The sequence below is a fragment of the Xyrauchen texanus genome, chromosome 31, assembly GCF_025860055.1.
Source record: "Xyrauchen texanus isolate HMW12.3.18 chromosome 31, RBS_HiC_50CHRs, whole genome shotgun sequence".
Taxonomy (NCBI): domain Eukaryota; kingdom Metazoa; phylum Chordata; class Actinopteri; order Cypriniformes; family Catostomidae; genus Xyrauchen; species Xyrauchen texanus.
Window position 1 is genome coordinate 6217453 of NC_068306.1, and position 24544 is coordinate 6241996.

The 24544-nt window shown below is 37.9% G+C and overlaps 2 protein-coding genes across 4 annotated transcripts in view; both read right to left on the reverse strand.

Annotated features, from left to right (window-relative positions):
• The window catches only part of LOC127625253 (zinc finger protein 160-like), a 124017-nt gene that overhangs the window by 90141 nt on the left and 9332 nt on the right, over window positions 1-24544 (reverse strand). The window lies entirely within an intron of this gene.
• Window positions 4682-23930, reverse strand: LOC127625262 (gastrula zinc finger protein XlCGF57.1-like). The gene is made up of 2 exons (XM_052100439.1): window positions 21902-23930; window positions 4682-6162 (listed from the first exon to the last, which is right to left on the reverse strand). The coding sequence occupies exons 1-2, from the start codon at window positions 21957-21959 to the stop codon at window positions 4988-4990; spliced, it is 1233 nt and encodes a 410-aa protein (XP_051956399.1). The 5' UTR covers window positions 21960-23930; the 3' UTR covers window positions 4682-4987.

Genomic DNA, 24544 nt, shown 5'->3' on the forward strand with positions numbered 1-24544 from the left:
GTAGTCAGGTGAGGAGTAAAATACATGCTGTAAAGTCGGACAATTCTCACTTCTCGTACTGGTTCAGACACCTTAGAGATTAAAGTCAGATATCGCGGGATTCACGTTCATGCGCTGTTGCTGATAAAGTGGATATAATATAAATTCTGTGGCTTTAAAATTAAAATGATATATTGTAAAAAGAGACTCCGTGTACATGTTATTTAATTTCGCCAAGTGTCTCTCTGTTAGATAATTTTGTCATCCAGTGTATTTAATTTATTTTCTTGATAGCAATCCCCGTCTCGTAACGGCTCAGCTGAGGGAAGAAAGAAATGACACAGAAAGACCCAATGCTATCAATTCCTTCTTCCAATTTTATTGTTCAGCACTTCGTTATATGGTCCAGAAAAACCACATTCCATTGGACCCCCACCAATGAAATAGTTCTTTACCTTTTATAATTTGAACAAGTGGCAGCTGCAGCTATCCCAACAAAAGAAGTTTAAAATAGGCCTTCATTATTCCACACTCTCCATCCATGTTTAGTTTAATAAAGAAAAAGCATCATCAGGGGCGTAGCTACGTGGTGGCCAGTGCCACCACCGATTGAAGCTTGGCCACCCCTCTGGCCACCCCTGTTCTGCAAAGCACTTTTGATAACACTGACAGACAGGTGACTTTTCACCGCACTATGACACAAACAGTCTGCGCTATTCAGGCCGAACAGCTGTGAACGCCCACACGGCACAAACCTCCATGTATAGAAGTGTGACGTCGTATAACGACCATTGCAGTGTATGGGATCAAAATCCTGCCAATTGTATTGCGGAAACAGATCCAAAAATAATCAAAATAAGAAGCGTGAATCAAAAAATTAGAAGCGTAGATAAAAATTGATAAGTGCAAACATTTTTCCTTGGATATATTACTGTTTTTTTTGCTCTCTGACAATTTTGCTCATATTTTTATTTTTTTGTGTGCTTATGCTGTATTTTTCTTTGCTTTTGTTTCAAAGTCCTGCACTTGATTTCCCAAAACTTGTGAGTAGAGTTTCATGTAAATTATGGGGTGTTTGGTGTCCCCATTGGTCCACTAGTTCTTGATCGACAGCTCCTCCTCTCGCCAATCATAGATATGCTGCTTGTGTCTGTTGAGTATTTTCTGCCAGTTCTAGGAAACAATGTGTTGTCTCGAGTCAGCTAAATTTAGTTAGCATAGTTTTTAATTTAGGCATTATTTAAGAGTCCCTTGTTTGTAGGTTATTGGCTGCATATCTTAAAAAAAACTAAATACAGGGTTGGTGTGGATGTTTGATGCATGTTTTTACTAGCTGTACCAATGTAGCCAAGAGTTCAGAACCCAACTTGATCTTCTTTTCCACGAAAAACAATTTTTAATTTTTTAATTATATCAAAAATCTAAAAGGTGTGCATTATTGTGCACACTTTGGAGTTGGTTGTATGACTAAGTCATGTGCTTCAAATGTTATTGAAGTTGTATGCTCTATGTTCTGGAAATGTTTTGGATATGTATGCTCCATTGTTGCTCTTCAGAGCTTGTTAATCAAGAACATCCAACATTAAGCCAACTTTATTGCATTATTTACTGACACTTGGGCACTAGTTTCTGATTTCACTGCAGTATCATGAAAAACGAAACTACATGTAGCCATGCCAACGATGCCAACGTAGGATCAATGCATAACGGTGCATGACTTTATGACGTTGTGAAATTAAAGCTCCAATTGTTACATCATAATTTTCTGTAAAGCTGCTTTGAGACAATGCATTGTGAAAATTGCTAAACAAATAATGACTTGACTTAATAAATCATTCTCAGCGCTGACACACACAAATAAGTTCACAAATCGTCTATGGTTTATTGCCTTAACCCGGCACTGTAAAGACACAGCACATTATTCAAAAGCATGTATTTTAGTACCACAACAAATAACGAGAGAACAAACAAACAAAATACACAGATATTTTTTCTCCCTTTTTCTCCCCAATTTGGCCAATTCCCAATGCGCTCACTCGAAGTCCTCGTGGTGGTGTAGTGACTTGTCTCAATCCGTGTTCTGGAGGATGAATCTCAGTTGCCTCCGCGTCTGAAACCATCAATCAGCGCATCTTATCACGTGGTTTGTTGAGCGCGCACCCGCGTCTCCCTTGGGCAGTCCTCACGGACCCCCGGTTGCCATATTTGTAGCAACTCCTCCCTCCTAATGAGGTAGGATCTTCCACCATTCTCCACATGTGATGTATTTCACCACTCGTTACCTCCCCCAGTCTGGGCAGCTGTGTTCTCCACGGGGTCTTTTCCCCCTGAAAGAATAGGAACTGGGTAAGATCGCCTTCCCCGATGCATATGAAAACGTTAAGATGGCCTCAGCTGCTTTAACTCTATGCGAGAAATATATATAGAGAAAAGGTGCGGCCTGCTCCCATGTTTGGCACGTCGCCATGTTCCCCCCTGTCAGGGGAAAAGAACCAGAAGTCTCTGACGATTTTATGAGGCGTGGGGGAAGGGTACGTGCAGTCTGACACAGCTGGTCGCTTTAGCACGTAAATTACCTGCCCGCTCCCATTTTCGGCCCCTCAAAAAAATCCTGAATGAAATTCAGCATTTCCCCTTTATACCTGTATGTCCGGTGGCGGGACACGCAAATTCTGTCTGCCAATTTCTCATTGGCCTTTTCTCATAGATCAGAGATGCAAAAGGTGCTCAAGAGAGACCCTTAGTGTCACTTCTTTGACACAACGTCTCGTTCCCTCCATCAGGGAATGGAGGTTACATCCGTAACTTAGACGTTTGTCTTGGTGTTAATGAAGGAATTGCATGACAAAACTATTCTTTTTTCACTCTACAGAAAGAAGAAAGTGTATCACTTTGTTTGAAGAGCTTGATGCTGCATTGATGGACTCAGCTTGAGTGACAGTCTGTGACAGAGCGTGCAGCTATGTGAACTTCCGATGTCATAAAAGTCCCATTAAATAATCTCTCAATAAATTACTCATGAATTAAAATTACAGGAAAAGCCGCACATTGTAATGAAGAAAAAGTAAATTTTTTCATTAGAAATTTACTTGAGTGAGAGTAAAAAGTACCCACATTTAAACCTACTCTAAAATTAATCCCCCCATAAAGTTAATGTAACATGTTACTACCCACCTCTGGTCTTGCGTTGTCTTGGCTGTGTGCTTGGGGCCATTGTCCTGTTGGAAGTTGAACCTTCGGCCCAGTCTGAGATCATGAGTGCTCTGGACCAGGTCTTTATTAAGGATATCTCTGTATTTAGCTGCATTTAGTTTTCCTTCAACCCTGACCAGTCCCCTAGTCACTGCTACTGAAAACACCTCCACAGCATGATGCTACCACAACCATGCTTCACCGTTGGTATGTTATTGCACAGGTGATTAGCGGTGCCTGGTTTCCTCATGACGCTTGGAATTGAGGCCAAACTGTTCAGTCTTAGTTTCATCAGATTAGAGAATCTTGTTTCTCACAGTCTGAGAATCCTCCATCTCCCCCGATTGCTCAGTTTTTTCTGGGCGTCCAGCTCTAGGAAGAGTACTGGTTGTTCCATTTGAGGCCACTTTGCTCTTGGGAACCTTCAATGCAGCCAAAAAATATTTTGTAGCCTTCCCCAGATCTGTGCCTCGACACAATCCTGTCTCTGAGCTCTGCAGGCTGTTCCTTTGACCTTATGGCTTGGCTTTTATTCTAATATGCATTTTCATTACTCTAATTACTAGGAAGAACATGGACTGTATTAGTTTTAATAACTGGATGTTACATCAATTTGTAGTAGAGAATCAAGCAACAAAATTTCATTTTCACCAGGAATGAACTGCTGAATATTCGGCAGAGCATACCTGACAATTTTTTGCCGGTGTTTGATTATTCTGATGTTTTATTAGACCTCTTAGTTGGAGGCGCAGCGGTTTTCTACAAGCGATCCAAAAGATGCACGTGAGGGAAGTGAGCCAGCGCACTCTTCAAGGTTCGTCAACGCGTCTTTAGGTCTCTGCTGCAGAGTATTCATCTGGCAAATGTCCGCTCCCTCACCCTACAAACCTGACTGCTTTAAAGGCAAAACACTAGTCTTTGTTTCAAGTGTTAAATCACAAACTGCATATGAAGTTACTGCTCTCAGAACTATGAAAAACAGAGAAAAAACTTGGTTTATTATGGCAATTGGTGAAGAGTGTGGAACAGCACGACCAGCTCTGAGTCGTGACAGATCGCATCTGATAAGCAGCAAGTGGATTTTAAGCGTGCCACCAGGAACCAATAATTGCCTCTGTGCAGGTGGAGCGACCAATTTGCATTCGGTAGAAACTGAAACAAAACACTCACACACAAAGAAAGAGAAAGGACAGAATAACACGGGACGTAACATATAAGACTCACTTTTGGCCAGTGAGAAGCAACCTAAGGCAGGGAATCATTACCTTGGGAACCTGCACAAGTTGGCAGGTGTGTTAATGGGTAAAGGGAGTGGTTGTGATGCTATTGAGTTGAAATTATCAAAGGGGGGGATGAGAGGCCTCTAGGGACCACCAAGGTCAACACAAGTAACTTGTATAACATAACAGATTTCATAACTAATTATAAGTGATTATGTCTCATAACATAATAATATTCCATGGGTAAAGTAAATAAAAATAAAGAAACTCTTTGATCTTTCATCATTCTCCAGAAGTTTATTTACACAATTTATGAAAACTATTCATGGCATTTTGAAAACATTGTTTCTCTACAGCATTTTTCAGAAATGCCGAAAACATGTTGCACATTACTGAATATACAGATACACAAACAAGTTATCAATTCGTATAAGACCTTTCATAATTTGCTCTATTGGAAGAAATGCCATCTTTGTGTTTATCTGAATTTCAAATTATTAACATGATTTTGTTGGACATGAAGATGACTTATGCTCACTGTGACTACAATAATGTTTTTCTCATGTCTATGTAGATTACTTGCTGTGGTGAAACTTTCACGAAGAGCAGTGATTTGATTTCTCTCTAGTGTGGATTATTTTGTGTCCTTTCAAGCTGTATGACTGAGAGAAACTTTTTCCACAATGTGAGCACTTGTAAGGTTTCTCTCCAGTATGAATTCTCGTGTGTGTTTTGAGGCTGTCTGGCCGACTGAAACTCTTTCCACAGTGTGAACACTTGTAAGGTTTCTCTCCAGTATGCATTCTCTTGTGTGTTTTCAAGCTGTCTGGCCGACTGAAACTCTTTCCACAGTGTGAACACTTGTAAGGTTTCTCTCCAGTATGCATTCTCTTGTGTGTTTTCAAGCTGTCTGGCCGACTGAAACTCTTTTCACAGTGTGAGCACTTGTAAGGTTTCTCTCCAGTATGCATTCTCTCGTGCGTTTTCAAGCTGTCTTGCCGATTGAAACTCTTTTCACAGTGTGAACACTTGTAAGGGGTCTCTCCTGTATGGATTTTCTGGTGTGCTTTCAGGCTGTGTGAATAAGTGAATCTATTTCCACAATGTGAGCATTTGTAAGGTTTTTCTCCAGTATGAATTCGTTGGTGTAATTTCAAGAAGCCAGCTGTAATAAAGGTCTTTCCACATTCAAAGCACATTTGAGTCCCAACACCGGTATGAATTTTCTGGTGCTTTTTAAAATAGGACAGGTGTGAATAACTCTTTCCACAAATAGGACATTTGTAAATCTTCTTATTTGTGTGTGTTTTCAGATGGTTTTTCAGATACTGTGCCAAGGCAAATGTTTTACCACACTTTTTACACTCAAATTTTCTTTCTCCAGAGTGACAGAGGAGATGATCTTTGACATGGTATGCATATGCAAAACTTTTCCCACATTGATTGCATGTATGAGGCCTCTCTCCAGTGTGAATTTTCATGTGTATATGAAGCTGTTCTTTATAATGAAAACTTTTCCTGCACAGATGGCACGTGTAAGGTCTCTCTCCAGTATGAATTCTCATGTGCATGATAAGCCTGCTTTTATGTATGAAACTTTTTCCACACTTAGTGCAGGTGTTAGGATTTTTGGCTCCTCTTTGATGCTTTATTGGTGAGAAATTCTTCTTAGTCTTTGGTCCACTCATTCTGAAATCATGACGTTTCTGGTACTGAAGTATCTCCTCCACTTTATTCAGCTCTCGACGTTCCTTTCTCCCTTTCATCAGCTCTACAGTGAACACAGTAAATTGACAAATCAATTCAAGAGGGACATAAAATTGAACCCCTTTTTTAATGGCAGAACACAAGTTTACAAATCAAGTATTGATTTGTGATTTTTGCTGTACAAACTGTATTTATTTAAACACACAATATTGTGGCAGAGACCATAAAACGTATATGACCCATTTAAATTCTACAATGAATGTTTAACTTTAAAGCACAACAGAAGTCAGACATCTCAAACAACATTATTAACAGCACTGATGATGTAAAGAGGAAACAAACATCAACTGTCACCAACAGACATATCACCCTGCTGCTCTTGCCTGGTTGCCCACTAATGCTAAGCAGGGTTGAACCTGGCCAGTACCTGGATGTGAGATCTCCTGGGAAAACTAAGATTGCTGCTTGGAAGAGATATTAGGGCAGGAGGTGTTAACCCTGTGGTCTGTGTGGATCCTAATGCTCCAGTATAGCGATGGAGACACTATACTGTACAAAAGCACTGTCCTTCAGATGAGATGTTAAACTGAAGTCCTGACTCTCTGTGGTCATTAAAAATCCCATGGCACTTTCTGTAAAAGGTAGGGGTGTACCCTGGTTTCCTGACCTAAACGTAACGTTATAAACACACAAAATGTTGCTATTCTTTTGCAAAGGATTGCACATACAACATCGCCCTTATCAAGGGACGAACACATAAGGTATTTTGTCCTCCTGCAGGGGTATTGCACATGCAACATTGCCCTTTTCATAGGGCTCAAACACAAACATTTTTGTCCTTTTGCTACTATATTGCACAGGTGACTTTGACCTTTCATAGTCTCAAATGCAAAACATTGTTTTGTGCTTTTGCAGGGGCATTGTACAAACATGCCTACCTTTTCGCAAGGGTTCAATCCAAGCAAAGTCTCACAAGCATTGTTTACCCTCTGCAAAGATATTGCACAAATAAGGCTCACCCATTCACAGGGGCTCCTTCTGCAGGGTATGGCACAACGGTAGCATTGTTGTAGAGCCATTTACAGGCATATGTTTGCATTAGTGTTGTGTTGTGATAGTACCAAAATTTCAGTAGTCGGTACTGATACCAGTGAAATTTCATGGTTCTTGATACCAATTTCGATACCACAGCAAAAATATGCGAATACAATAATTTGCTACTGAACACACCAGTTTAGTTATTTTTTACAATTAAATAATTATTATAATAATTATAGTTGAATAATTATTGTTATTTTCCTGAACTAATTTTTTTAAGTTTAAGAAAATGTTATCATCACGATGGTGTCAATTAATTCTTAAAACTTTTACAAGTGAAAATTTTACTTTTCAACATGTCATTGCATTTTTCAAACTTTTATTCAACAGCAGTCTTGCTTGTGATATATTGCTTTATTATTATTATTAATACTGGTATATTAATAATAATAATAGTAGTATTACAGTGAATATTAAATTTTACTATAGAGTAGTTCTATATTTCGGTAACAATTTCTTCAATTTCAAGCATCTACCTTTTCAATTGAATTGTGCTTTTATTACGATGTGTGTTTTTTCCAGAAGTTTCACTGTACCGGATAAACATTTCACAACACAGTCCAGTGTAAACATTAAAGACTTTTAAGTCACGTGTGAAATCTCATCTCTTTCCACTGGCTTTTGTGTCTGACAAATGAAATGTAGAATACGGTTTTGTAGTCTTTGGATTTTAGATAACTGGTGTTTGAGTATGTGGTCCTTTTGAAATGTTATGTTTTAAATTTTATTACTGTGAAGCACTTTGGTCAACTCTGTTGTTTTAAATGCTGTATAAATATAAATATGTATCTGCCATATGATACAATGTGAATGATTTTTAATGTCTGTTGCGTTTCCAGTGTTTGAGCAGTCGGATTTATACATTCAAAGTATGCAGCTCATCCACAGTAAGATTGCAGCCATTAGTGGTTTAATAAATCACACTAGGACATGTTACGATTAATTGATTCATTTTCCATTTCAGTGTAAAAGTAACAGAGCATGCGTTCAAAATAAGCCTGTGAGCATTTTAAAGCTGTGTGTCAGTCATACTGTGCGCTGGATAGAGTTGGTGCTCGGTACTACCCGTACTCCAGAAACACTGGTATAGTTACATCTTTTTATTTTAGTATCAATTTGGTACAGAAGTACCAGAACTTTTGACAACAATAGTTTGCATTATTCATTTACATTTCTTCTTCTTTGAGATAAAAAAGAAATCTGGTCAAAACATAAGCTCCCTACTAATACTCTACTAAGCTTGCTTCATTCTTTAAGTTTCAAGACAATTTGGTCATTTTGCTCTTTTCACTAATAATTTATTTGCTAGTTGTCAAGGGAGTAACATTTAGCAGGTAATTAAGGTATTTGGAGGTAAGGTATTTGTGCTACTTTATTAGGATCAATATATAATATCTTGCTCCTACGTAGTGGAAGCCTGACTTTGTAAATTGCAAGTCTCCCATGCAGCACAAACGAGCTGTCTAGGTGCAGCATCTGCGGCAAATTAATTCAATTGCACAATACGGTCTGCTCTGCCTCCTCAGCTCATGCCTTAGTATATCTTTTTCAAGGGCATTGCACAATCAATGATCCCCTCCCTAATATGCGTTAAAATTTTTGTTTATCCTTTTCAAGGGTATTGCAGGACGAAATGTTCGCCCAATCCAGGCCAAATACATCACAAGCAATGGTTATTCTTTTCAAGGGTACTGCACAAATAATTAGATAAAAGCAAAATGGGGTGGGCTGTGTGTTGCAATCATCGAGTGTGGGCTGTAGACCACCCAACCGTTCACAAAACAGCACCATAAATGTGTAGTATTTTTCTATTTTTGTCATTGGCCATAAGCAACAACACATTCAAGAAGCAGCTGCTGCAATCCAGAGAGCATAGATGTCATGTTAGTGAGAATAGTAATTAGAGTTATTTTTGTGCAATGCATACATTTTTAGTGCCCTTAAAGATGTGTGGTGGCATCTGCAGCAAATATCATGTGGCTGCTCTTAATGTACTACAGGCGCTATCGAATATCTCCCTCTCCCTCAGCTCCCCAAAATCGTGCTGCGGGAGTTTGTGAAATACTGGACCTGAATTATAAAGTAGAGGTCTGCGAGGGATGGATTTTTTAGACCCATTCCCACAAAAAATATGTAATATTTTTCAGTCTCACTCCCCTAAGATTCTGTACCGCTCAAGTATCATATGCCATTTATTTACAATTACAATTTGGATTAAAAAAAATGTGAGGAACTTCTATTTTACTTTTTAGATATTTATATTTTACAGGAGTCACGCGAGTCATTTCTTGACCCCCCAAGGTCAACACAAGTAACTTGTATAACATAACAGCATACAGTACATATTGAATATGTTGATCATCTGAATGTATAGATAAATGAGTTCAGGATGGGTAAAGTTAATAAAAAGAAAAAACATCTTTCATCATTCACCAGAAGTTTATTTATACAATTTATGAAAACTATTCATGGCATTTTATAAACGTCCTTTCTCTACAGCATTTTTCAGAAGTGCCAAAATATTTTGCACATTACTGAATATACAGATACACAAACAAGTTATCAATTAATACAAGACATTCCTGAAGTTTTCTTTGCTGTTCTCTTTGATGATGATGCTGCTCTATTGGGGGAAATACATTTTTTAGCTTTGTCTGTATTTCAAACTATTTACTTGATCTTGTTGGACCTGAAGATAATTTTTTCTTCCTGTGACAAGAATTCTGTTTCTTATGTTTCTGTAGATTACTTGCTGTGGTGAATCTCTTCCCACATGAAGAGCAGTGGTATGGTTTCTCTCCAGTGTGAATTCTCTCATGTGTTTTCAGGCTGTGTGAATGAGTGAATCTATTTCCACAGTGTGAACACTTGTAAGGTTTTTCTCCAGTGTGAATTCTTTGATGCAGTTTCAAGCTGTTAGCTGCAGTAAAAGTCTTCCCACATTCAAAGCACATTTGAGTCCCAACACCGGTATGAATTTTCTGGTGCTTTTTAAAATAGGACAGGTGTGAATAACTCTTTCCACAAATAGGACATTTGTAAATCTTCTTATTTGTGTGTGTTTTCAGATGGTTTTTCAGATACTGTGCCAAGGCAAATGTTTTACCACACTTTTTACACTCAAATTTTCTTTCTCCAGAGTGACAGAGGAGATGATCTTTGAAATGGTATGCATATGCAAAACTTTTCCCACATTGATTGCATGTGTAAGGCCTCTCTCCAGTGTGAATTTTCATATGTACATGAAGCTGTTCTTTATAATGAAAACTTTTCCCGCACAGATGGCACGTGTAAGGTCTCTCTCCAGTATGAATTCTCATGTGCATGATAAGCCTGCTTTTATGTATGAAACTTTTTCCACACTGAGAGCAGATGATTGGACTTTTAGCTGCTCCTCTTTGATGCTTTTTTGGTGAGAAATAATTTTTAGTCTTTGATCCACTCAAAGATTTTTTTCCAGTTCTGAAATCATGATGTTCCTGATACTGAATTGTCTCCACTTTATTCAGCTCTCGACGTTCCTTTCTCCCTTTCATCAGCTCTACAGTGAACACAGTAAATTGACAAATCAATTCAAGAGGGACAAATGTGCAAATAAATCAGATTCAACCCTTTTTTCATGGCAGAACACAACAAATGTCCAATATTGATTTGTGAGTTTTGCAGTGCAAACGGTATTTATTTATTTAGTCAATTATGCCCGACACGTTTACTCACTGATAGTAACTACACACAATGCACTGCGCGCTGTCAGCACGCTTAAACGTTACAAAAATTTGCATCTTTTAATTCATCACTTTAAAATCACCACAGCTAAAAATATGAAACTTACTAGTTTGTTATTGGAGGACTAGAGGAGCATCTTGCCCCATTTGAGTATGTGTATCTTTCTATGACTTTGTCTGCATAATTTACATCCGTCGTTTTCAGTCGGTCATTTAATGCTCACAAACAGCCGCTTTTTTGGTGGTTATGCGTCTGGTAGATCAAATCGCTCAGTTATATTTTGGAGTTCATGTGTTTAAGCTCCAGTTCCACTTGAATTGAAAGTTCACGCTCAGTCCTCGACACCTGGCTAAACACTGTCCGTAACCATAGCAACAGCTCCAGTACCCACACATTCACATTTAGGCATATTATATTCTATATTTATACCACGTCTAAATAAAGCACTTCACGGTTTTTAAACATGGACTCTAAATGCTTGCGGTTAAATGCTTCTTCTCTCTCTCACTCGCAGTGCAGTGGTGCGGGAACCGGGTTTCCGAAACGTTGGCTTTAAAGATGGATGATTTCACATTTGAGTCTTCTTTAAATTGTGCATGCTTGTTATTTTCCCACAGAGCGGGCTTTTTCAAGAGCAGGATAGCCGCCTCAGGTGAGTCAAGTCCCGTCTTTCATTGGTCCATGTTGACATGTTCATTTTGCTCATCAAATAATGTAGCCATTGACAAGGAAAATTATAAATGGCACTCCAAGGGTTGCCGACCCCTGGGCTAGGACCTTTGTTTGTTTGTTTGTTCATTTTCAAAGCCATGCCAGCCTCTATGGCTATTTCCATGGCGAAAAATGTGTAAGCAATTCTATAAAAGGTTTTTAAAAATAATTTTTTCCTAAAAACTCTAAAATTGCTTTCGGTTTGACTTTGTTAAAAGGCAGAACCTTTGTAAAGTGTCCGCCCAGAGTCATTACACTGCCGGAAACACCACAAACACTCAAAACAAGCCCAGGTGGGACTTAATTAAGGCGCATTCTAATTACCACAGAAGCACGTCAAGTCCTAACTATCACCAAAACGCAGAAATAGTCGCTTTTGTCTGCAAGCGCGGAGTTCAAAGTGGCATTGGACGTTTGCGTTGCTGCCCTGATGCGAATCATGAACGCCCCTGCTGTAGCAAAGCAGATAGCAACAGTCTACCTGTTCATTTTTTAACAATGTCCTGATTGTAAGGATTGCTATTAGGGTTGCGCTATTTGTCCTGCACTATTCAATCAATTGTTTTCAGTAAATAAGCCTGTACTCACTAAAGGTGAATGCATGTCATTTTCTATATTTAGTGTACAATGATCATAATGCAATGCATGTCGCAGATAAATGCCCCTTTTCATCAGAATTTAGTGTCCAATTTGGAATAGATTAAGTATTTTAAATGGGACACATAAACACAACTTTGTAGACTAGTCGACTCCAAAATATTAATTTAAAAGTCAGTGAAATGAGTCGTTCTGCACATCCCTAGCTGCCAGATTGTTGCCATGCGGTTATGTGTTTGTAGCACATTGTTGTGCAGTTGATAGGCTGATTGACAGGTTGTTGCTATGTTGTTCTCTGAGTTTTAGAACATTGCTATGCAGTTGCTAGGGTGGGTGGTTGTTTACAGGCCCAAATAAAAAGAGCCAACCCATAAGTCTCTGTTCTGGTCTCTAAATATTGCTCAGGTCTCTCCTTAAATGTTCCAATTTGTTATGGACTGTTTTTTTCCCCCTTCACATCAATCATGCTCCACACATAACCAGTATAAAGATGATTTCAATTATGTTCTGGTTTATTCTGTTCAAGTCTTCCTAGGAAATTCATACTTATGTGGTCAGAAGTTGTAATTGCAATGTTATTGAGTTTGAGTTTTTGCTTTTTAGCACAAATGCATTAAAATGAATACCATTCATGGAATTTAATGCTTTAATTGATGCTTTATCTTATCTGATCATTCTTGTGAAAATCAAATGTTAGAGTAATTACAACTTTATGGTGCCGTTCATTTGTGCTCAAATCCAATAATTCTAGGGATGCACCGATACCACTTTTTCTCTTCCGATCCGATTCCGATATCGGAAATCTCAGTATTGGCTGATACTGATCCCGATCCGATTCCAGATTTTTCTCTTCTGATCCGATTCAGACATCGGAAATCTCAGTATTGGCTGATACTGATCCCGATCCGATACCAGATTTTCTCTTCCGATCCCGATCCGATAGTGTTGTTTTTTGCATAATCAGTTTATAATATCTCTTTACATTATTGTGTGGAAATAATTGGGTGTGTTCTTTTATATGTAAAGAAACACAGACACATTATTTCAATATAAATGTATAGCTTATTAAGAAACACTTTATTATTAACTAGTATACTATATAACGTAGCAGCAAAATTAAGTTATTCCAGTATAAGACATCAGCAGAAAAGCACTTTTCATTCACAGTTATTTTTAGAACCCATTCAACTGTACACAAATAATAATATATCTCAATCCTGCACCTTTAACTTTTAAACCCTCACGCTTTTATTTTGACATTCTGAACTCTCCAGGACGTCCTGTATGTGTCTGTTTGTGGGCAAGTTCACAGTAGTTTAATTCGCTTCTTATTCAAATTCTGGTAAAATGCACCTCCGGTGCCATTGTAAATGCATATTATAAGTGAACCAAACTATTGAGCATCTACATCTGAGATGTTGTTCGTGATTAGCGCTCACATATTGCGCACTGCGTGAATGCTAAAAATATCCGCGAGTATGTGTGTAAACAGAGCAGCGGCATTCACTGACGCACTGGAGCTGCACGTGCATTTGATATATTTACTTATTAAACACAACCTTTTGTGATTCACATAGCCGTCGCACGTCTTCAAGTGGCTTTGAATAAAATGCACGATCATATGAACAGCTTTAATGGTGTTTTAATGGTTCTTTTATGTCATTTTTGGAGTTTGACAGTAACGAACATGACTAACGCACAGTATCGGATTTGGATCGGACTCGTCAGACTGATACCCGATCCGTCTAAAAGCTTCAGTATCGGAACCGATACCGATCCAGGTATGGGAATGGTGAATCCCAAAATAATTCATATTGTTTACTTGCTATTCTGCGCCAGATGAGTAGTATATTTACTTGCAGTGTAGTTCTTGAGTTAATTCCAATATAGGTTCAAGCACGGCACCAGCAATCATCTAAGTTGCCACGGGTATAATGAGCCGTGTCATAATTGATGCGATTTACTTGTACCTTTGATACTTTTAAGTATTTTCCTTATGAGCTACTTCAACTTTGACTAGTTTACAACTTTTCAACTTATAGGCCATTTACAATAAGGTACTTTTACTTATGACAAATGGAAACTTTATTTTCATTAAGTTGAGGGGCGGCCGCTAATCACAGGATTGGCGGTTCGATTCCTGGCCCACACGACTCCACATGCTAAAGCGTCCTTGTGCAAGACACTGAACCACAAGTTGCTCCCAATGGTAGGCTAGCACCTTGCATAGCAGCTCTGCCATCACTGGTGTACGAGTGTGAACTTTGCATTTTATTGTCATTTGTTTAATTTAATATTTAGTCCTTTCAGATGGAAAACATTTATACATGTAAATGATGCGATCCAAAGTGCATTTGAACAGCGGTGAAACACTTTCTTATGATGTGTGACATTCATACGAGCAGACAGAGAAGTACGTTTGAAGTCCGTTTGGAGCAGAAGAAATAGAAATAAACCTTGTGTAAATTGTTAGCTTCACGCTAAGCTAAAATGCTATTTCTAGCCATTTTACATGCACATATTACCAGACACGATCATATTTATAATCAAGAAAATTCACGTTGGATGATCATTTCTTTTTTCTAGTAAGAAATTTGATATTAGTGTAAAAATCATATTCTTGAATTTATTTTATTGTTTTACTGTAAAAATATCTAAAAATTCTTAAAACAAGATCAGTTTGATTTATCTTGTTTTAGAAACAACACTGCATAAGATATTTGGGTTTTTCAGAGAATGCATTTTTAACATGTGTTTTGAGTTTTTATAGTCAAAACATGTGAAAAAAAAAAATCTACCAGTTCTGAAGAAGTAATCCAAAGTATTTATAGAGTACATTACTGACCTTGAGTAATCTAACGGAATACATTACAATTTACATTTTACAGCATTTATTCTGTAATCTGGATAAATGAGATCAAGAATGTGGATACTTGAATAAGATTTTATAACAGTTTATGTCTCATAATACAAGAATACTCCAAAAGAAAGAAAGAAAAACATCTTTAATCATTCACCTTTTATTCATTTATTATTATTTATATATTCATTTATTTTGTATTTATTTGACAGGGACAGCACTCATTAATCAGCAGACAAATTACTGTAAATGACCAAGAGTCAGGTTAATTTTCATCTGTTGCCCTTGGCCAGTTCTTAAAAAGGCAACCTAAAATTAAAATAAACTCATCACAAATATCACATACAGATAAAACATACAAACTAATACCCAATCCAGTACAATGCACACCCACCAAACAAACAATGCAACACAGCCATGAATAAGTAGCAACTCTACATACATACATAATATATATTATTATTATTTAATATCTTAAAAACAATTAGCATATTTAACCATTTTCCCAGCTCAGAAGTCTGTTTATTTCAAATTTGACAGCTGTGAAAGCGGTCAAATTTTGCTTTAGACAGGATCGATTTAGTCATGTTGTAATATGGCTCATTGCACTAATAAGTTTAGAAGCAGCTTGCTCCTTTGGGCAACAGTGTGCATAAATGACTGTATCATCTGCATATAACTGGATCTCTACATCAGGACAAACAGAATCATTAACTGTAAAAACTAAATAAAAGTGGTCCGAGTATAGATCCTTGTGGGACACCGGTAGTGGCGTTAAGAACAGTGGATTTATGATTATGAACACACATATTGTGTTCTTCCATTTAAATATGATTATATCCATTTAAGTGAATCGGCTGAAAAATTAAAAGATAGTTTATTAATAAGTATTCTATGGTTTATCACGTCGAAACCCTTTCAGGTCAAGAAAAACTGCCCTTACATTATCACAATACCGAAATTTGACAATTCTCAATACCAGCTTCAAAACCACTAACTTATTTGTAAATTATGGTAGAATGGTTTCAAGTTATAAAGTAACTATTCAAGACTAGTAAACGGTCCATAATAAAATAAAAACAGCAATTAATAGATAAAAAAATAATAGAACCAAAAATACAATAAGAAAATGGTGCTTTTTTTTTTTTTAACAGCTTTAAAATTTATTAACAGCAGTAGGCTATAAAGTATTCAAGGAAACATTCAGAATGAATCAACTGGTCTTCACTGTATGATTATAATACATTAATACTTTTTAAAGCTTGTGAGTGGTTTTATCGTTTTCTTGTTCTGGTTGTTTGATTATTATAAATGACACACTAGACAGCAGCTGGCCTATTAGCTTAAATTTATACTTACAAGTCCAACATTTTAAAGAGAAATTAGCTTTTTTCTCCACTGTTTACATTCACTTTAGACATCACTCTCTGTGTTCAAATGAATACCGCACCAAGACACCAATATTTAAATGTATTTGACCACTCAGGCACGCATTAGCGCCAGCGTGTTCGTAATACAAGCTCCTGTTTGGAGTACACACACGCGGGCGCTTGTCAATCAACAAGGCGCAGAGGTTACTAGATCGCTAGCGAATTATAAAATGACGTGCTCTGGATTATTTTCAACACTTTGTAATAAGGGACACAGGCCTAGCTCATCACCAATATAGCTGGTTATTTTTCCGTTATTGACGTTTTAATCAGTCTGCTGTGCTTGTCTGGTCGGGCAAGTCAAATTCTCTTTCACTTGACCCTTCAGAAATCCACTTGTCCTAGACAAGTGTTAATGTCGAGCCCTGCCCGAGAGCATTCCAAAAGATGGCCACGGAGTGACTCGACTTGCCTAAAAAGACTTTGTTATAACAAGGAGCGATAATTCCCCATCTAAATTACCATAATTTAATCACCTCTCTCGCATAGACGCTCAGTGTCAACACCGCTAGATAAGCCACTTCAGGTGAATGTTTTATGTTATTTGAGGAAAATATGTAACCCAGAGCCTTAAAGGATCCAGTAATGATACTCCATGTGCGGCAAGAAAACTTCCTTGCTATTGTTTACCTGCTTGAAATGGTCTATTTGGAAAAATTCCATCTTTGCGTTTATCTGAATTTCAAACTAGTAACTTGATCTTGTTGGACCTTAAGATGATTTCTGCTCACTTGGGCAATTACTTTTTAGATGACTATGTAGATTACGTACTGTGCAGAAACCTTTCCCACATGAAGAGCAGTGATATGATTTCTCTCTAGTGTGGATTCTCAAGTGTGTTTTCAGGTGTTGTAACTGAGAGAAACTCTTTCCACAGTGTGAACACTTGTATGGTTTCTCTCCGGTATGGATTCTCTCGTGTGCTTTCAGGCTGTGTGAATGAGTGAAACTCTTTTTGCAATGTGAGCATTTGTAAGGTTTTTCTCCAGTATGAATTATTTGGTGTCGTTTCACACAGCCAGCTGTAATAAAGGTCTTTCCACATTCAAAGCACACATGAGACCCCACACCGGTATGAATTTTCTGGTGCTTTTTAAAATAGAACAGGTCCGAATAACTCTTTCCACAAAATGAACAGTTGTAAATCTTCTTATTTGAGTGTGTTTTCAGATGGTTTTTCAGATACTGCGCCGCAACAAATGTTTTACCACACTTATCACATTCAAATGGTCTTTCTCCAGAGTGACAGAGGAGATGATTCTTGAGACTGTAAGCAAATGAGAAACTTTTCCCACATTGATTGCATGTATGAGGCCTCTCTCCAGTGTGAATTTTCATGTGTACATAAAGCTGTTCTTTATAAAGAAAACTTTTCCCGCACAGTTGGCACGTGTAAGGTCTCTCTCCAGTATGAACTCTCATGTGCATGATAAGCCTGCTATTACGTATGAAACTCTTTCCACACTGAGTGCAGGTGTTAGGATTTTTGGCTACTCTTCTTTGATGCTTTTTTGGTGAGAAATTATTTGGGTCACTGAAAGCTTTTTCTCCAGTTGTGAAATCATGATGTTTCTGATACTGAAGTTTCTCCTCCACGTTATTCAGTTCTCGACGTTCCTTTCTCCCTTTCATCAGCTCTACAGTGAACACAGTAAACTGACAAATCAATTCAAGAGGGACAAATGTGCAAATAAATGAAATTGAACCCTTTTTTCATGGCAGAACACAACAAATGTCCAGTATTGATTAGTGATTTTTGCTGTACAAACTATATTTATAATGTCAATAATGCCCGATAACAGTATTTTATGATTTTAGTCATCAGGGCTTGACATTAAACCCTAAACATTATGTACGATTTTTTTGGTTAAAAATGTACAAATTGCCATTATTGATTTGTTACATAAGCAATAAGTGTTCAAAACAACGTCCTTACATTATCCCAATTCACTATGGTAAGCTTGTAAAAATTATTTGCATTTTGAACTGTCGGGTTGGATTTCGTGCAAAAACAGGCTTTTGTCATTCATCCTTGAGTCATTATGTCATGTCCGGAAACATTACGTAATGATCTCCACTCTGGTAATTTGGCTCATAGTCTTAATAATGATAGTATTTGACTAACTGGGGCCCAGGTCAGGAAGCAGACAAACTGGTTAATCCGAACATCTGCTAGCTGCCTTGAGACATCACACAGGTCACATAAACTACAACAAAGAGACAGTATCTCCAAGATATCTCATAGAGACTGTGACTGTTCCCCTAACTACCAAATACAAAACCCTCAAATCATTTAGAAAAAATTTGATTAAGGCTAAACTTGAACAAAACAAACAAATTAAATATAAACATCATATAAAAAGGTAGGGCTACTAAACATTAGATCTCTTTCTACCAAAGCACTAATTATAAATGAAATTATTACAGATCATAATTTGGATACGCTCTGTTTGACTGAAACCTGGCTTAAACCGGATGAATATATTCGTTTAAACATGAACCTCGTCTGAACGGTCGAGGAGGAGATGTTGCTACAATTTAAAGTGACGTTTTTGGTGTTACTCAAAGGACAGGATAAAAATGTAAGTCTTTTGAACTAATAATGCTTAATGTGACACCGTCAGATATATAAATAAAAAAATCTCTGTCGGCTTTTACCCTTGCTACAGTGTATAGATCACCCGGGCCTTATTCTGATTTCCTTGGTGAATTTGCTCATTTTTTATCAGATCTTGTAGTTACTGTAGATAGAGCTTTAATTGAGATAAAATTGGAATTATGCAATCAACTGTCACATCACCTCAGAAAATAGTCTCACATAATTTTCCTCACGAGCAACTTCAATCCTTTGCAGTCACAGATCATGAAGAGCTAACAAAACTTATCGAAACATCAAAAGCCACATCATGTTTGTTAGATCCAATACCAAAAAAGCTCTTAAAAGAGGTATTCCCTGCAATCTCAGAACCTCTTCTTAATATTAACTCACAATCCTTAGGGCATGTCTTAAGAAACTTTAAAATGGCAATTATCAAACCGCTTATTAAGATCCTGGAGAATTGACCAATTACAGACTGATTTCAAATTTACCATTTATGTCAAAAATACTAGAAAAGGTAGTATCCTCCCAACTATGTTAATTTCTACAGAGAAAATGTATATATGAACAATTTCAGTCAGGATTTAGGCCCATCACATTACAGAGACTGCACTTATCAGAGTTACAAATGACTTGCTCTTATCTGATCGTGGCTGCATTTCTCTTCTAGTGCTTTTAGATCTTAGTGCTGCATTCGACACGATAGATCACGACATTCTCTTGAATAGGTTGGAGAATTATGGACTTGCATTATCATGGTTTAGGTCCTATTTATCAGACTGCTACCATTTTGTCTATGCAAATGAGGAATTGTCAAACCAAACAAAAGTATGGAGTGCCACAGGGATCAGTTTTAGGGCCTCTGCTTTTCTCCATGTATATGCTTCCCCTGGGAGATAATATCATGAATCATTGAATAAGTTTCCACAGTTATGCCGACGATACCCAACTTTATATTTCTTCCAAACCTGATGAGATTTCACAATTCTCCAAATTAGCAGTATATCAATTAAATAAAAGATTGGATTGGCACAAATTTCCTTCTACTCAATTCCGACAAAACAGAGGTACTAATTATTGGACCATAATCCTCTAAAAATAAGCCGCTAAAATATTATTTGACTGTTGATGGATGTACAGTTACATCATCTTCAACAGCGAAGAACTTAGGGGTTATATTTTATACCAATCTGTCCCTTGAAAATCAAATTACCAATGTTTGTAGAACAGCATCTTCCACCTAAGAAATATTGCTAAATTATGGCACATGCTCGGTTGCTGATGCCGAAACACTCAGCACCTCAAGACTAGATTATTGTAATGCATTACTGGGAGGATGTCCAGCAAGATCAGTTTAAAAAGCATCTCAGGGTGATACCGCAAGAAGTTGGTTGAGAAAATGTCAAGAGTTCATGTTTGTAAATTCTAGGCAAAGGATGACTACTTTGAAGATGCTAAAATATAACAGGTTTGATTTATTTGTTTAGTCACAACATAATTCCCATATTTCCATTTATGTAATTCCATAGTTTTGATGACTTTACCATTATTCTAAAATGAGTAAAGAAAAATATATAAAAAAAATAATGATTAAGTGTTTCAAATCTCTTGACTGGCAGTGTGCACGAGAACATTGAACGGTTTAAAACATTTATGTAAAGGAAGCAGTTGTTATGGGACTAAGTTGAACATTTAAGAAATCTTCTAGTTACTAGTTTTATAATTAAATAAAATGCCCCTTTTCAGTGGAATTTAGCTCTGGATTTGGAATAGATCAAATATTTTAAAATGGGACACAAATTATTATTTTATTTTTTTTACTGTTTTCTTAAGGTTGGTTTCTTTTTAGACTAGTCGATTTCAAAATGTCCAGTTAAACGTCAGTGAAATTAATCATTCAGCACATCACTAGTGGGAACTTTAAAATATCTTTTTAGACTGGGGAGGAAGATTTGAGGTCTGAAATTTACAGTATGTTTTTATAGTACAGTTAACTCATATGTCTAAATCAAGGAACATTTGATTTTCCATTTCATGAACCCTTTCAGATTTTGTGTCGTCTTGAAAGGCGAAGCCTTTAAATTTTACTTTGTACGCTTCCAGCGATTTCACAGAGAAAAAAAGCTGCAGGAACCGCATTTTTTTGTTCGATTATCTTCAAATTTGAAACGTAACTTCTTTAGACTTGTGCCTTTGAGGACATTGTATTTCTGGGTTGTCTTGGAACGTTTATTATTGTTTTTAAGATTATAAAAACATGTTCAAAATATTTCCATTACTATAAACTTCATAGTTCTCCAACTTTAAAAATAACAACATCTATTAATTCTGGGAATTAACTGGGACTTGGGAAATAAAGCCCCAAGTGTCTTCTTTCAAAAGATACTACAAATGTGTCCATACTCCAAAGGGTCCAGTAAATACAACCATTTAAGTTCAGGTATGTCATTTTCATGGTTTGTGCTCAAAAAGGGGCTGCATATAGGTTAATATAAATAGGTTTTGTTAAATTTGCTAAATTTGGTGGGCCATGTATTTTACACCTAGGCCTTCAGTGCTATCTTCCCACAATTAAACTGCCTCCGAATAACCTCACCATGACGATCTAAAGCAAGTAATAATAATAATAATAATAATAGGCTAGTAACAGTTCCGGCACCAGGATGAAATCGGTCTGTCTAACTCCTCCACTGTGCTTCAGTACTATGAACAGCACGGCTCCTCCAACACTACAACTTTACAGCCCGACTAGTAAAGATACATAAAAATCCATCAAACTTACCAAAGCTGCTCTTCATTTGAAGACAAAGTCCATCCTCCTTTCTTTCTTTATAAAGCATTCAATGACACGGTTGTAAAGTACATCGGTGTGTTTCAGTTCCAATAAAAGGTCCTTCTCGATTGCCATGGAGGCCAGTGCTGACAGTCGAGTCTGCCCAGTCTTATTTCTTAAATACGTTTCAATGCGTTTTAGGGCTGAAAATGTACCCTCGACAGAGGCCGTAGATACCGGGATGGTCACCGCCAAACACGCCAATGCGTAAAGTTGACGCATGCTCCCGCATAGATCTTTCTGCTGAAGGAAAGCGAGGAGGTCAGTAGGGCTTTTTCCTTCAAAATCTGTCATGGCATACATTACAGTCAGTTCTGTTTTAAGCCGGGGCAGGTCGAAGAGAGTTCCGTGGCTCTGTGTTAAGCTGGAGAAGGCCGCATCCGGGAATTTTTTCCGGTATGTCTGAAATTGCTGAGGGTCGAGGAGGGAGAGAAACAGGACTTTCTCATGGTCTTTAAACCGGTTCCGTATCTGGGCAAGGATGTTGTCCAAAATGTCGCTGTAGAGTTTCAGGTACCTTGCGCGAATGTCCCCCAGCACTTGGCCTCTCCGTGTGCTTGGCGCACCTGTTTCGCGCAGAGTAGATTCATAAATCTCACCAAATTGCCCTCTCTTCCTCTCAATGGTGTCGCAAAACTCGTCCATTCTTGCCAGACAGAATTGTGCATCATGTGTGTTGTTCTGCAGTATTCCAAAAAGCACATCCGAATACTCAAAAATCGCATGAAAAGTGGAAAGCAAAAAACAAAACTCAAAATCATCCAGATGTGCATTGTATCCATCAGCACAGCGCACAGAATCCTCGTCGTACTCATCGTGGTGTTCTAATATGTGCTCAAATAGCTCCTTTAGGGCAACTCTCTTCTCAAAGACTGTGCTAACCAATCTAGAACTATATTGCCACCTTGTTGGTGCCACATGAGGAAGATGACGCTGGCAGATATCGTCAAGCAACTGCGTGCTCTTAGGGGATCTGGAAAAAAATGCAGCTAAGCCATTGAGATGTGCAAAAAAGATCCTACATTCTCTAAGCTTCGATGCCCCTTGAGTCAGTACTAAATTAAGTTGATGTGCATAGCAATGTATAAATAAAGCCATAGGAGCCCTCGCCTTAACTTTAGCCTGCACCCTATTTAGTCCAGATGCCATGACGGCAGCACCATCAAAGCACTGTGCCACAACTTTATCCAGGCATTTGTGTTCCTCCAGGAATCGGATAATGAGAGCTGCAATGTCATCAGCCCGCTTGCCACTCATAACATCGTCAAATCTGACAAACCTCTCCTTGACACCAGTGTCTGTCACATAACGGAGCACCAGTGCCAGCTGGGCTGCAGTACTCACATCTGTAGTTTCGTCCACCATAACTGCGACAAAAGGTGCTTTATTGACCTCCCTTTTTATCTCCTCTCCAATCACTTCAGCTATAGCACTAATCAAATCATTTTGTATTTTGCCTGAAGTCCCAGTAAACACTTTGTTTGTGGAAAGGTGGTAATGCAAATCTTTGTCGTGCTCGGCCAGAAAGGAAATAAGCTCGACATAGTTACCCCTTTTGGTGGACTCCATGCGTTCATCGTGTCCCCTAAATGAGAGCTCCTGTTTACCCAGAAAGATGACACAATCAATCAGTCTTTTCAATATTTCCCTATTTTTCTTGACTCTTTCATTGTGGAGCTCTGTTTCCCTTCGCATTTGTTCATTTAGTCCTAGAGCCACTCGGGTGTCTCCGAATGTTTTCAATAGCACCGTTGCTTGCAAGTGTCCTGCAGTGCTTTGGTGTCTCGTTGCGGCCTTGGTTAGGCAATTCAGGTTAGCAAACCCAGTATGGCTCCAAACACCATATCGGTCGGTTGCAAATAACAGGCATTCCCAGCAATACAATTTGCAATGTTCCTTCGACGCTGTAAGCCAGGTGTACCTTTCATAGTTGGTCGATTGGAAGTGCCGAACAAATCCTTTCCCTGGCTGGGACAGGTCTGCTAGCTGCGGGGTTGGTCGACCCTTCCTCACAATTTCAAGCTTTTCTTGAAAGGTCCTTCTTGAAAAAGGCTTTGCCAGTAAATCCACCACCAAATCCACTTCTCCTCCTTCAGCAATTGTGCGTAAAAAAACAAAACAAAACAGGGCTAGTAAAAATCTAAACAAAAAATCTAAAAGCACTACATCTAAAAATATAAACGTCACCCCGAAAGTAAGTTTGTGCTAGCTAGTTGTACTTTAGTTTCAATTAGCGAACAGTCCTCTGCTCAAGGCACATGAAAAATTCTGACGTACTCTGGCTAGGCCAGCTAGAAGTCTCTGGCGTGTCAAAGAAAACACCCAACATGGCAAACTCGAAATCTGACTGGTTAAAGATGACAATCAACAACATCGTCCCCATTTGCTTCAACAGCAGAAGGGATTCACTCAAAATTCTGAAGGCCTCAGGGTAAATTTTTCACCCGATAGACGTTACTACTATTAATAGACTGATGGGAACTAACTCTGTGAAATACATATAGCATTAATAAAATCTATATTAAATTATAAAAGTATAAATTTTATGATTCTGACAATCTCTAGGCCAGCAGAGAAGGCCTTGCTGCCCTC

What these genes read in the sequence shown, in the direction of transcription:
- LOC127625262 (XM_052100439.1), bottom strand. Translation starts at nt 21,959, where the DNA reads ATGCTTTATAAAGAAAGAAAGGAGGATGGACTTTGTCTTCAAATGAAG. An exon ending in TCAAATGAAGAGCAGCTTTG is followed by an intron (nt 6,163 to 21,901) that starts GTAAGTTTGATG and finishes TGTTCACTGTAG; the next exon opens with AGCTGATGAAAGGGAGAAAG.